The 15,720-nt window shown below is 39.2% G+C and overlaps 1 protein-coding gene across 1 annotated transcript in view; it reads right to left on the reverse strand.

Moving 5' to 3' along the window:
- Window positions 1-15,720, reverse strand: part of LOC136877755 (very long chain fatty acid elongase AAEL008004) — an 86,448-nt gene that overhangs the window by 13,256 nt on the left and 57,472 nt on the right. Inside the window, exons 6-7 of the mRNA XM_067151964.2 lie at window positions 15,045-15,150; window positions 11,263-11,399 (exon numbers count right to left, since the gene is read on the reverse strand). Coding sequence (XP_067008065.1) covers window positions 11,263-11,399; window positions 15,045-15,150 — 243 coding nt within the window. The remainder of the gene's footprint in view (window positions 1-11,262; window positions 11,400-15,044; window positions 15,151-15,720) is intronic.

The raw sequence follows: 15,720 nt of genomic DNA on the forward strand, positions 1-15,720 counted from the left end.
GAGAAATATATGCAATCGATATTTTTGGAAAACTACCGACAGCCAAAAAGGGAAACAAATACATATTGGTAGTAATTGACATCTTTTCGAAGTACATATCGCTACAGCCAATACAACGGGCAAATACGAAGCAAGTTCTACACAGATTAGTGGAGAATGTATTTCCTAAAATGGGCAAGCCCGAAAGGATATTGTCAGACAGGGGAACACAATTCACATCTATGCTGTTCCGAGAAAGAATGAAAAGTATGGGCATAAAACACACATTATGTTCAGTTCGACACCCATCTGCAAATCCAGTGGAGCGATACATGAAAGAAATAGCAAAATTCTGTAGGATATACTGCAATCATTGTCACTGGAAATGGATTGATGTAATAGAGATAATAGAGGAATGCCTAAATAACACCATAAATGAATCAACTGCTCAGGTCCCAAACTTGGTACATTACAATAAAGAATCACGAAGAACATGGGACAATATATTAAACATATCACTTGAACAGAAACCAGATATCCAGCAGATCAATAAAATGGTCCAAGAGAGGCTAAAACAACAGTCTGAGAAGAGACTAAGAAGGTTACGAAAGACAAGATTTCGCGCACCATTTTAGAAAAACGATCTCGTTTTAATTAAAAAGGCACCAGTAACGAACGCACCAGCCAAAATATGCTCTAAGTTCAATCATTTATATGAAGGACCGTATAGAATTGAACATGCTTATGGAAATAATGCATATCTTATTACAAGCATGGATGGAAAATACAAAAACGTTCACAATGCGTGTAATATGAAGTTATATTTCCCAGAAAATAAGGCTGGAGAAACGATAATATAAATCCCACAGAAGTGCAAACCAAGTCTAGAGTAAACATATTTGTGAGTCAGCTGATATGCAAAGAGATAGGCTTATAGAAGCTAAAAAAACATCAATCATAATAACAGAATAATCGATACGATTCCATAGAGAAATAAAATCCATTAGTCGATTAAAGAACCATGGAGAAATGCCAGAAATGCATCGTCACATTTGTCAATCATAATTCAAGAGAATAAATATATCGCAAGCAATATATTTAATCTGTACTGGGGGAGTAAAATGTACCCGATGCATTTACTGGACATATTCAAAATGGCGCCTACGGAAGGTAGAGGCCAGCCAAGGCAAAGCAATGTATAACAAGATATCGATATTGATGTATGCTAGGAGGCCTTGACTAAATTAAACCTACCACTATGAAGGCGGTGTACAATGATGTGAAATCGATAGAATTGTTTTTAAAAAAAATAAGAAGGATAAATAGATTATTACAAAAAACTGACTTGAAAAATTGATGTGGTGAGAACAAGACGTTCTGAACTTCGCACTCTAAGATAAGCAATATTGGAAACATTTTGCGAGAAGTATTACGCTGAAAATAAGGAAATACTGAGCGAATCGTGTAAATAAGCGTTAAAATACTGGAAAGAGCAAGTAAAATCCTGAAGCTTAGAATAATACGTCCAGATACTCAGACGCAAAGCCGTTTGAAAATAGGAACTTGGTTGAGACGAAAGAGCTCGAGATTAAGCCACGCTGAGTGAAAATAATTACTAGAAAAACCAAAAAAAGAAGCAATCACCATAAAATATATATTCTACGCAGAGCTATGATGAGCTTATATTTTTCAGAGTCATCGCATTTTGTCTACTGTCTTGCTGAGCAGATGATGGCTTGCTAAATCGGCATAGACCAACCTGGAGGGAGATGTCGTCCTGGCCGTTAAAACCACCCGACCCATGCGGAGGAGATCATTCTACCTGACATCCCACTGGTGGAATTTCTACCCAGTTCCTGACCCAAGGACTACGACCGCACCGAGAAGCAACTAAGGCCCGAGATATTGAATGGCGAGCTAAGTAATAGTATTAAGTAATATAATTTCTTATGTGGAGTATTACCAGTATATACAGTAGATCTGAATAGCCTAAGCATGAAATAATTAAGTGTGCTTATGAATATAAGAAAGTGCTGTGTGAAATATTCAGTTGATATCTCGTTATGAAGTGATAGCATGTTACTACATTACTTTATCCAAGGATGAAGGAATACCATTTAAAAATACGACATAGTGCTACAGTTGTTTTCAAAGAATCCCGGTTAGTTAGGAAGGTCCATGTGTGATGTAGTAATAGTCAAACCCGGTTACGTCACAGAGGGACGCACGTTGATTTGGTTAAGACTACTTACCATACTCTTTGCCGTATGATTTTATTGAAAGGAAAGATATTGAATTTGGGGTTATATATGGAATTGTAAGATTAAGAAAAGCGTTCTGAGGAACGAATTCTGCGCTATTTATGGGATACATATCGTTGCATAATTAAGTATTGGAGGTTAAGCGCGCTAGTTGTGAATGCTAAATGAGTTAAATATGAATTGAATTGTAGGTTAATGGTGAGATATTGGAAGTGTGTATAGTATTTGAAATGATATATTGCGCAGAATAATAGGAGGTAAAGCGTATTTGATATGTTTAATATGTGATGTTGGAGCACATGCAGTGCCATTACAGAGTATAAGTATGCCCCAGCGAGGAACTACAGCAAGGTACGAACTGTAATATTATATATATTTTAGTGATGTGTGAAAGTGGTTTGACAGGAATAACAACCGGTGATGAATAAATGAATACATGATTATGTCATATACTGAATGAATGGATATTGCATGGAAGAATAAGCGTGTATGCATGTAGTAACGTAATGTAGTATTGAAATATCTTTGTGTTGGCATTAGCACACATATATATGGTAAATGCTTACTGGCTGTATGTATATTGAGCTGGTATACGATACATAAGAAATTATTTAGCTAGAATAGGGAATTTATTTGACATTTACGTTGGATATCATCGATGTTTTGGTTTATACGGAATATTATTAGAGCGAATACTTAGTTAGGAGCCGTAGTTTAAATGGCAATAGGACCGAGGAACTTAGTGCGTCATTCAATATTTCATTTTCTTCACGCTAACCTGCAACAACGAACTCAGCTACTTTTCAACATAATATAGGTCCCTGATATTTGTATTCAGGACATATTATTCAAATTCAATTCTTTTTCGTAGAAACTTGAACAACGTGATGGTTATATTTTTAATGAGCTATATAATTATACCGTGATTGATGGAATAATTTATTGGAATAATAAATTTCGACCGTCGCCAAAGGACTGTGATATAACATATTTAAATAACCATATGTAATTTTTAGAAAGGAAGATAATTCATTTCAGGAATACGTTACTCAGTATATTCAGATGAAAGCTTAGTTTAGGAAATAGGCAGCGCTGACCTAACATATTTGATTCAATGATTAAAATATTAATTTATTAAGTTGATAATTGAAGATTATAAGTCATACCTGATATTAACCATTTCTTTTGCGAAACTTGACAATATAATAAATGTGTTTCATGATTAATTTCTTATATAATGAAGTGAGTTTTCATTTATGTTGGTAGTTAATAGTTTAATTTAGTGTGTAAGGTTCTCGTTGTGCGAATATATACCTTTATTTCTAAAGGATGACTGAAATTTGCGTTTACGAAACAACTACTGAGCGTTGGATATTGTTACTTTCTCTACACCGCGCATGGCATCGTTACTTTTTCTGAGCTGCTTATGGTACCGGTATTTCTCCTCGGACACACGTAAAACCAAACATAGAAAAATTAACCATTTTTCTGGAGGCAAGGATACCCTGAGATGTATTTAACTGACTAGTTGGGAATTACTGTGGTTACCCTGACCCGTAGGGTGCATTGAAGATGTTATGGACGTAAAAATTGGTATTTGGAATCTCCTTTAAAAATAAAGAAATATGTATTTATGTTTTCGGAAAATACACTTAGATGGGGGTGAGGGTGGGGGAAGGACTGATCAAGGGGTTGAATTCATTTTATGGGGATACTTATGTATATCCCAAAAACTGAAGATGTTACAGATGTGGGAATAGGTATTTGGAATCTCCTTTAAAAATAAAGAAAGACGTATTTATTTTTTCGACATGAGAGAAGACTTATTTTATTTAATTTCCGGGTTGCACCGTGTTGTAGTTGTCTGTACACCACGTACAGTTTGCCGACGTTTCGAATACATTGTAGTATTCTTTGTCAAGGCGACTGAAATACCCCTACTCGTTCCGAGGTAATCAGTCTCCCAGTCCATTTACAAAACTTGAAAGCAGTGAGAAAAAACGTGGCACGTATTTATGAGAGCAAGGCATCGGAGACTGATATCGCAGCCCAGACCCTCGTCCCTCTCCCCTCGACTCGCCACCCACGGCTTGCTGCTGTATATCGGATAGGAGCGGAAGACTCCTCCGAGGTATTTCGTCATAGAGGTTGTTGGGAGTTACTTGTCTGAAGTCTCTTGTTCGTTTGATGCTTCGAGCTGTTGTTGAGTGCGGTCTTGCCGGTGTTTTTCATCTAACATTCATAATTCCTCACTTTTTAACAATGCATCATGTAACACTTCCATCAGTTTCCATTAAATCCTGCCTAAATTCCTGAGGCAGGTCGATATATCGAGATTTGGACACCTTTGGCAGGCTAATTTTTGATTGAAATTGTCAATATAGACAAGCAAGAATTTTTTAATATCAGTTAATTTTTCGGTGTTATTCCCTATTATTACCACAGTTTGATTTAAATTTCAAGCTGACTAACTCGACTGTCAATGGACCACTGTTGACTTCGCGAATTCTGTTGATAGACTAATAGTAAGAGTTCCATTATTTCCCAATATTGCAGGTATTGTGTATTATTTTTGTTTTAGACCCGCGTTCACTGGAAACAAACAAGTTCACTACTCCCATGTTCACTGCAAGCTGAGCAGAAATTATAACTGGTAACTTTAAAAACCATGTTTCTTGGGTGGAAAGTAAAACTATAACACGCGCTGTGGCAAAATATAGTAAAATAGCGGATAGAAAAGTAGCAGAAAAGGTGACTGGGCAATGGTAAGGGTCACAAGAAAGGCAAAACGATGCTGGAAAATTACCTCCATTCTCGATTAAAATTTCAGGGAGCTCTAATTTGTCCCTACAAAGAAAAGGTGTGACCTAAAATTCCTACCTCTGGTTATTTAAAAAATAGGATTATTGCGTTTACATCCCACCAACTACGTCTTACGGTTTTCGGAAAAGCCGAGGTGCTGGAATTTACTTCCGTAGAGGTTCCTTTATATGTCCTTAAATCTACCGACACAAGGCTCGTATTTCAGCACCTTCAAATATCACCAGACTGGGCCAGGATCGAACCTGCTAAGTTCGGCTCAGAAAGCCAGCACTCTACCGTCTGAGCTAGTCGGTCCTGCATTATTAATATTATTATGTCCGGCTCCGTGGCTAAATGGTTAGCTTTCTGGCCTTTGGTCCAGTGGCTCCCGAATTAGATTCGCGGCCGTGTCAGGGATTTTAATCTTCAGTGGTTAACTCCGATGGCTCGGGGGCTGGGTGTGTGTGCCACCTTCATCATTAGAATTCACCTCGGTTGGACTCCATCCTCACAGACCTACAAGCCACCAACACGCGTCTACTTGAAAGACCTGCACAAGGCCACTTCGAAGGCCACATGCCATTAATTATTATTATTATTATTATTATTATTATTATTATTATTATTATTATTATTATTATTATTATTATTATTATTATTACCGTGGTTCAAATCCCAGTCACTCCATGTGAGATTTGTGCTGGACAAAGCGGAGGCAGGACAGGTTTTTCTCCGGGTACTCCGGTTTTCCCTGTCATCTTTCATTCCAGCAACACTCTCCAATATCATTTCATTTCATTAATCAATCATTAATCATTGCCCCAGAGGAGTGCGACAGACTTCGGCAACCGGCACATTTCCTATCCTCGCCGCTAGATGGGACCTTCATTCATTCCATTTCTGACTCGGTTGAATGACTGGAAACAGGCTGTGGATTTTTATTATTATTATTATTATTATTATTATTATTATTATTATTATTATTATTATTATTAATGCATGTCACACCTATCTCGAACAGGCTATGAAGTGTCCTGGTGAAATGGAAGGTAAAATCTGCAGTAAGTTCGATGAAGCGGTTTGTTCTGTGATTCGACACTTTTGTCTTCACTAATTTACCCGAGTTAAGCTATGGGCTGACTGAATGCCAAGGTCATTTTCATCTTCAGAATTGGAAGCCTAATTACTAAATTTCGGAGCCTTCTTAGGTGTGAACCTAGTACGACTGTAATGCTTCTGCTAGGCTGCCCTTATTAATATAGTTATATGAATATTAAATTCTCTTCTTTTTAATTATGAATGATAACAAACAGACGAACCGTCATATTCATGCAAGGTAGGTATAAGAATATTGACAATCAGAGGGCTGTCTACAAGAATTAGAAGCAGCAGAAATTGGAATCGTCTTAGATTTCAAAGGGCCTGCCTGGCTGAGGTTGTAAAGACATGCTTAGTCCACCCGGAAAGGTGAGGGTTCGATTCCCCGCCAGAAAGTCGAAAAGTTTAAGAAATGAGATTTCCATTTCCGGAGCTGCACATGGGACTGACGTTCACTAATCCTACACCAAAACTGAGTGCTAAGTTAATTCCAGGGGGCAAAGGCGGCCGGCCGTAGAGTTAACCACCAAGTGCCGGGGTTACGGATAGTGGAAGCCTTTACCTTCCACTCTTCCAAGGACCTTCATGGTCTGTACGGAGATGACTTTGCTTGGATTTCAAGATGACGATTTAATGAAAAGAAGACATTAGTGCATCGCATTTAAACAGACCTGATGATATAGTTCGAGCGTGCACAAATACTGTTAGGTCTACTTAATAAAGTATCAGGTGTATATCTTGGGGATACATGGTATTTACGGTGCGCTATGTCTTCCGGTATTAACTTGTTAGGTACTTTCATACATCAGTCCCATTCTCATAGTTGGCTTAGACAATACGAATGTCACTGAGGAATGAGCTACTCTAATAACACCATTCCTTATACGGCCAGCCCTTGTCCTGAATAATGTGAACGCATCTTTCATAGGGTTGACTGGTGTGTCCCTTTCAAGACTTGGTAGACTGATATGTAATAACACTTCCTGGTTAGCGAGGAAAGCAACGTAAAACTACCTCACTCCTACCAGGCTGGACAGATTTTCATTAAACAAGCGATCTCTTCAAAATCGCTGAAGACAGGCAGGTACATTTTACAGTGATCGCCTACGTTCAACAAATCGAACAAGGCACTTGAAGAGGGAAAAAAGAAGAAGAAATTCTTTTCCAAGAAGGGCTTCTTGTTTTCATAGATTGTAGAGTAAGTAATGGATTAGTTTACTGAAGTCTCTCTAATTTGTTTTCCGCCCTTGAGTTTTAATAAAGGTGTGTGAGGAATCAATAGGAAACCTCTGTAAACTAACCTTTTCTCGTGAGACATGTATATTTACGTGAATGGAAAAATTACGGCCAAAAACGTGTATAGCCTTTACTTAGTTTATTTCGTACGAGGAAGAATTAGCATGAAAGTAATGATAATGTTAATTTTCCAAAAAAATGCATGGTGTTATATTGACAAACTGTTTACGAAACTAGCATTTTATTTTTTGAGACACCGAGCTCGATAGCTGGAGTCGCTTAAGTGCGGCCAGTATCCAGTAATCGGGAGATAGTGGGTTCGAACCCCACTGTCGGCAGCCCTGAAGATGGTTTTCCGTGGTTTCCCACTTTCACACCAGGCAAATGCTGGGGCTGTACCTTAATTAAGGCCACGGCCGCTTCCTTCCAATTCCTAGGCCTTTCCTCTCCCATCGTCGTCATAAGACATATCTGTGTCGGTGCGACGTAAAGCAAATAGCAAAAAATAAAATAAAAAAATAAAAAATTGAGACAGGTAACACATTAGGCGATGTTCCTCGACGTGCCCACCTCGAAAGTATTTCAGCGAAGGTTAGTAAAGAACATTGGTATTATATTAAAAAATACATATTCGAAGAGAGGTGTCTGCGAAAAGGAGTGGACAAGAGTTGAACGAGAAAGTGTTCATTCACTACATGGCCATGTACCCTCAGCTCAGAGGCTGAAGTACAGGACTATATTTTAGGAACATCTCGGGAACTAACCGGATCAGCCGAAAAAGAAAACTGTGAAAAATTGGTCTCCCAACAACCCTGGACAGATAGCAATAGCTAAATTCTTAACACCTGGCTACAAAGAGAATTGGGCCATAGATTGAGATCAGGTTTAGGCGGATCCAAAGGCACGTTAGTGAGCTAGAGTTACATCGTTGCTGACAAGGTCAAGTGCGAATGGGTGTAAGACCATACTTTGAAGCCGATGCCTCAACGTCTATTGTGACCACCCTCCTGCACAGAAGATGAACTCTTTCAGGGCACACAAAATGCACTTGATATAGCAAAGTTTTGGTCTAAATGTGTGTAATATTACTTCAGTGTAATTTCAACTATATATTCTATATGTTTTTGACACGAAAATAATAATAAGTGACGATACATAATATTTTGTAATCTAACATAAACTAAGGAACATCCAAATTTCTCGAGTAACATTGTAAAGATGGATGAATATGCTTTGACGTGAACGGTACAAATCGGTTTATTGGAAATACCGCAATCCATAATCCAGACAGGACTTTAAATATGCTGCGGTTCACCATGTGGAAATTAATTTGGAGTAATGGAATAACTGGGCCATACTTATTTGAGAAAATCTCTCAATAAAGAGTTAAAGTAAGGTCTCGATACCCGGTCGAGTTGGCCATGTGTTTAGAAGCGTGCGGCCGTGAGCTTGTATCCGGGAGACAGTGGGTTAGAATCCCACTGTCGGCAACCCTGAAAACGGCTTTCCGTGGTTTCCCATTTTCATACGAGGCAAATGCTGGGGCTGTACCTTAATTAAGGCCACGGCCGCTTCCTTCCAACTCCTAGGCCTTTCCTATCTCATCGTCGCCATAAGACCTATCTGTGTCGCTACGAGGTAAAACCACTAGCAAAAAAATCTCGATTATTTGAATCCTGGTGAAAAAAATGCTTGGTATATTCCGAGGACATTCTGAAAAGGTAATTAAGTAATTTTCTTGCCGTTTAACATTAACATTAATGCTGTACGTTGTTAATACGTGCTTCACCAACGATGAGTGGGTAAGTACTCTTTAAATAATGTCATAATACAGTGGAAATAATAATAATAATAATAATAGTAATAATAATAATAATAATAATTGCCTGCTGTCATTTCTTGATGGATACAGTACTTTTGTAGCCATCTCTTGGCACAGGCCAGAGTAAAATGTAGCTTCCACCGAAGTCCCAGTCTCATCCTTGGCTGTGACAGTATGGAAGCTGCTGGGGTATGGGTAATGCTGACTAATGACATTCAGAGCATGACTAGTGCATCTGAGTGTTATGAAAGGTGTTGCTCATAGGGTCAGTCGTGCTGCAATAGCACTTTCTGACCCAGTGAGGAAAGCAATGGCAAACTACTTCACTCCTCGTCTTGCCTAGTACGCCTCTTTTTGGTGCTGTCATTGGTTTCCTTATAACCTTTGGTGGTGCTATTTTAGGATCCAACCAGCCTCTGGGCTGATGACCTAACAGACAGACAATAATAATAATAATAATAATAATAATAATAATAATAATAATAATAATAATAATAATAATAATAATAATAATAATAATAATAATAATAATATTAATCGCATGGCCTCAGTTACCGTGCGCAAGCATTTAAATTTGACACTATATAGATTGCCTGCACGTCTATTTTGACATTCCATTTTTTTACTTTATCGGATGGCAGAATATATAACATCTCTGTTGTAATTGAGTTTTAATTTTGTCGGGTGAACACCACATGTATCACCAGAGGTCTTTTAGTTGCCGACAATGTACGTCAGGGAGTGTCAAATGGATTTTTGCGCGTCCTTCAAAAACCCGACTGTCTCTGTCTGGTCTGCTTGCGATCTAAAAATACATTGGTGATACCGGTAGTACTTTACTAATGGTACTGGAGAAATCCACTTCCTATGTTGTGATCCTTCAAAATGTAATTTGGCTTTGGCACAAAATCTCCTACTACCTCAGCATTGTTCTTTGGCGTACTTCCTAAGTAAAACAGACCCCATGACACAAGAGCCCTGATGGGCACTCGCCTACCAAGTAAATGCTGCTCAGCTCGAAGGCCTGCAAATTATGAGGTGACGCCTAGTCAGCACAAGGTATCCTCTCTACCGGTATTTTTGGCTTTCTAGAACACGGACGCTGTCTCAATGTCAGAAGGATATTCAATTCTTATCACACACACTGAGTGGACATCGGACTAGCCCTCAGGTCCAGGCAAATAAACTGACCTGGACAGTAATCGATCCAGAGCCCTCCTAAACCACGGAGGTCGTCCTTCGAAAACCCGACTGTCTCTGCCTGGTCTGCTTGGGATCTAAAAATACATTGGTGATAGTACTTTACTAATAGTACTGGGGAAATCCACTTCCTATGTTGTGATCCTTCAAACTGTAGAGACGAAGTAGAGTTATCAAAATAATTATAATAATGTTATGTTTTAACGTCTCTTACTAGGCTACCTTCACTGTTTTTGGGGACGGTGAGGCTGAACTATTTGAGCACTTTCAAATAACACGGGACCGAACCAGGATGGGCCCTGCTAACTTGAGCACAGACGGCCAGCTTATTAACAACTGAGCTAGTCAGTCCGGCTGTAAAGGTATCCTTTCATACTAAGGATCCGACATAGATCAAAATCATGTTTTTGTCCTTATTCTAACATTATGACTAGCTCTAGTGAGAATACTTCTCGATATATGACCATGGATTTACGTCTCATTTATAAACATCAAGGCCTTGTCACTACAACTGCATTTGTCTCCCCTCTGCTGAGCGTTTCAAGTCAGCATATTTCTTGAAATTCAGTCTGTTCATCACGAATCTAAATAATTCTTCTCCGCTGTTCATCTTCCCTCCTTCTCCAGAACTTTTCCTTCCAACATGCTTGTGAGGAATTTGTTATGACGTAGGGTGTGGCCAAGGAATATAGCGTTCCTCTGTTATATAGTAGTGATCAATTCCCATGTTTCATCTTTTCCTCAAGGACCCTTTCATGTCCCTATGACTCTGTCCAGCTTTCCAAACAAACACTTTGACGTTTACATCTGATCCACTTGAATTACAAAATTAGAAGGTGATAGACAAGTATTTCTATGACTTACCAGTTGAATTTTTGTGACGTACTTCTTCCACCAGAGGTACTTTTGGTATTGTGGTCCGAGACCGGCGAGGAAGTAATAGCTGTACATAACGACGTGCACGAATGTGTTGAGGACCGCAAAGAATGAGCCGTGTCCACCTGGAAAAGGATAACAAGATTCAGTTAGAAACAAAATGAAGACTACTGTTATGAATGATACTTATCATTACAGTTCACTAGGCTATATCTCCTAGTATAGGCTACAACGTGTCTCTTTCTTTTGTAGATCTGCCTCAGCCTCATTTCTTACTTTGGCATTAGCGTGATTATGAACGAGCCTTATAAGAACTATTCTTATAGAACCTGTCCCTGTTATAATGGAGTGTGGCCTCCAGAGAGGCCTGATGCAGTTCTTTCGATTTGACGCGCGTAGGCGACCTGCGCGTTGTGATTAAGATGAAACGATGATGAAGATGACACATACATCCAGTCCCCGTGCCAGGGGAATTAACCAATTATGGTTATAATTCCTTACCCTGCCGGGAATCGAACCCGGGAAACCTGTGACCAAAGGCCAGGGCACTAACCATTTAACCATGGAGCCGGACAATAGCGTGTGACCTCCGAAGAGGCCTGGTGCAGGTCTTACGAGTTGACGCCGTATAGGCGACCTGCGCGTCTATGAAGATGGGGCCCTACCGATGATTTATTCTAATGGTGAAACCCCGAGCCATCAGAATTAACCAATAAAAAAATCCATGAACCGGCCGGGAATTGAACCCGGGACCCTCTGGACCAATGGCAAATTTCATACATATTTCTTTGCCATTGCTATCAATTACTATGTTACACTAATCGCACGCTAACCATTTAGCCATGAAGCCGGACACCGGTCCCTGTCACGAAAGGTGAAAGAATGCCCGCACCCCCCTCCCACGCTTCGCGAGCTTGCATTCGGAAGATAGTGAATTAGAATCCCACAGTTGGCTGACCTGAAGATAATTTTCCGTGGTTTTCCATTTACACACATTAATTAAATCCATGGTCGCTACCTTCCCAGTCCTAGCCCTTTCCCATGCCTGCGTCACCGAAGACCTTTGATGTGTTAGTGCGACGTTAAACAAGTAGTAAAACGAAAAAAATATCTGCCTCATTTCTGCATAAGTATTCATGGTAATTATTTAAGAGTTCGATTGTGTTTTGCGGCACTTCACCTTATTTTGGACCTAAGGAATGATGGTTATACATACTACTATAAACGTCAAAATAACTCAAGCTTATCCGCTAGTACCCATGTACACTCCATTACAAGTACATTGTGACCAGTCATATTGACCGACTCGTTGGCGGTCAGCTTACTGGCCTACGGTTCAGAGGGTCCTGGGTTCGATTCCCGGCCGGGTCGGGGATTTTAACCTTAATTGGTTAATTCCAATGGCACGCGCAGATCGCCTACGGGAGTCAAATAGAAAGACCTACACCTGGCGAGCCGAACCCATCCTGGGATATCCCGGCACTAAAAGCCATACGACATTTCCTTACCAGTCATATTGAAGTAAATACCTGAAGTTAATACGGCCTCTTTCTTGTATAGCCTCTACTTTTCCACTTACTTAAAAACGCTATATGTAAGGGAATATTTTAAGTAATTTTACACTAATTTCATACAAATTTATTTGAGATTGCTATTAATTCTGTAACGATTGTGGAAAACCAGATAACTTACAATGTACCTCCTAGCCATTATTTTCCTTAAGACTGGTCACGCTTCTCAGCCACGTACGGATATGCAGTCCATCAGAACAATTGTCCTTGTGTTCATATTCCTAGCCGATGTGTACAGGAAAATGAACCTTGCATGCATTATACTGTAGGAGGGAATCATGCATACATTTCTGCAGCAGGCCCATGCTACAAGGTATAAAAGGTTTATTTTCCTGTTCAAATAAGCATATGAAAATGAGCACAACGTCAGATGTTCTGATGGACTGCATATTCGTACGTGGCTGAGAGGCGTGATCAGTCTTAAGGAAAGTAATGGTTTGGAAGTTCATTGTAAGTTACCCGGTTTTTCACGATCGTTGCAGAATTATTATGTTACACTGCTAGTATACCATTTTAATTGTATCTTCCTTTTTTCTTGTTTGGAGGCACTTCATTTTATTCTTCTTTTGTTATCGTGAAATTTTTTGTTTCGGTATAATTTCTTGTAATATTTGGCTTTCATGATTTTGCTGTATCTCTGTTGCTGTTATTATTATGTAATTTATGTTTTAATTACTCTTCGTTGGCATGTTGTTATAAGTAAGCATTACCATCGGAATATCTCCCAATTTCAATGCATTTAATAATAATAATAATAATAATAATAATATGGTATTACTTTGGCTGCCGGAATGATATTTAGTTGATTTCATATCAGTGCACCATATTACCGGGTCGAGTGGCCGCGCGTGTTAATGGGCTTCGGTTATGGAGCCGAGCTCTGAATACTCTGAGTTCTAACCACGCCGTCGACTCTCCTCAGAATGGTTTTCTGTGGGTTCCCATTCTCACTTGTTGGCAAACACCGGGATAGTTTCTATTCATACGTTACAGTCGATTCCTTTAGTAATTTCATCTCACTTCATCCCCGATCCCGTATCAGGAAGCGAGACTAAAGCGTAGACATGCATATATGTGTACCATATTAGCCGAAAAATCAGACCTCCATAGTTAAGTACAGTCATGGCTAGTAGTGAAACAGACAGACTAGATGCCGCAGTAATAGCATTTCGCTGAATGTGTAAAACAGGTTTCCTTCAGAATCTCACGTGATGGACGTGGTGCGCTAAGAATGTATTATCTGCGCACCTTTTCTGGATACATTTACACCCTAGTGCTGAATTGGTCGACCTCGGCAATCTTCGAGATTCGTACTGGCAATCTTTGAAACACAAACTATGAATCGCTGTGCGACATCTGGCGTACACTTTACGTACTAGTACTGTTGTTATTTACACAGCAAAGCCAAACTATAGAATTCACTCTAGGAATAAGATTCGCATCGAGAAATGTTATATAATGTTATATAATGTGTGTGTGACACAGTTGTTGGCTTAAGATAACAAAGGTTTAGCAAAATTGATATCGATCGATCATATTATCGATTCAATTCAGATTTCATTTCCATTCAGTTGGCAGTACTACTGGAACCGGAACTGCTCCCTCCTTATTCCTCACACCCGTACACAAATATATCGATAAAAAGTGCGCAGATAATACGTGATCTTAAATATTCCCAACCCTAGTCGACATCGATCTGACGATCTGGTACGAAAGATGCTAATGTGCTACATAGAGGCTCGGGACATTTAAGTCCTTAGTCAGTAAAAAGTATTGGAAGTGTGGGATGTGCCCTTTAACCTGTAAACGTACATGTTTGTGCTGATGTATATTTCGGTGTAGAAGAGTAAAAATATGTATCGTGACTTAGGATAAGAGACTTCATTAAGAGAAAGTGAGAAAATCACCCTGTACACTAGCATCGAAAACCTCAGGTCTCCTTTCAACTATTCTCATATAAAGTGGTCACGCAATGCACGACAGGTCTTCAATGTAATTCTTATTTCGTAGCCATACTGAGAAATAATTTGTATGGGTTGCATGACATTCGTTAACTTTTTGAAACTTTTTTGTCTGTGCTATTACGAACTTGTATTATTTTGCAAAACAACTGTGTTTAGTTACTCCGTGTAACTTCGGCAAAGCCACTTTGAGTCAGAATAGATAAACAAATAAAATGAAAATATTGAGCAAACTCACCAGGCCAAATGTTGATTCCAACCCAAATATAAACGACCATGATGGTATGGTGGTACACATGTAAGAACGTCACTTGATTAAACTTCTTCCGCAGCACAAAGAATACCTGAAACAAAGACAATAGCGAAATTACTACGAAGCTCCAAAGGCTATAGCAAAGCATAGATTCACTCTAAATATTTGTATATATAAGAATGAATAAAGCACATTTAATGTTAATGTAGGTAATATGGGTGGTACTCTGATTTTACCGCAGCTTCCTCTGTGGATCCGTGGTAGAGTGTCGGCCTCCGGATCCCAAGATAGCGGGTTCAAACCCGGCAGAGGTAGTCGGATTTTTGAAGGGCAGAAAAAAGTCCATTCGACACTCCATGTCGTACGATGTCGGCATGTAAAAGATCTCTGGTGATACATTTGGGATTTACCCGACAAAATTAATTAAATCTCACCCATAGACGCCCAAGATAGATCCGGTTTACTCTGTCTGCCATCTAGCGGACCTAGAGTAAAACGGAACATCGAAATTGACGAGTAGACAGCCAGATGGCGTCAAATCGAAATGTCTGCACACAGTAGCTGAGGCCATACGATTATTATTATTATTATTATTATTATTATTATTATTATTAATTACCGAAGCCATGCATTTTCTATGTTGCTTTGTTAAGAGTAAGAA

The sequence above is a fragment of the Anabrus simplex genome, chromosome 1, assembly GCF_040414725.1.
Source record: "Anabrus simplex isolate iqAnaSimp1 chromosome 1, ASM4041472v1, whole genome shotgun sequence".
In the NCBI taxonomy this organism is placed as follows: Eukaryota; Metazoa; Arthropoda; class Insecta; order Orthoptera; family Tettigoniidae; genus Anabrus; species Anabrus simplex.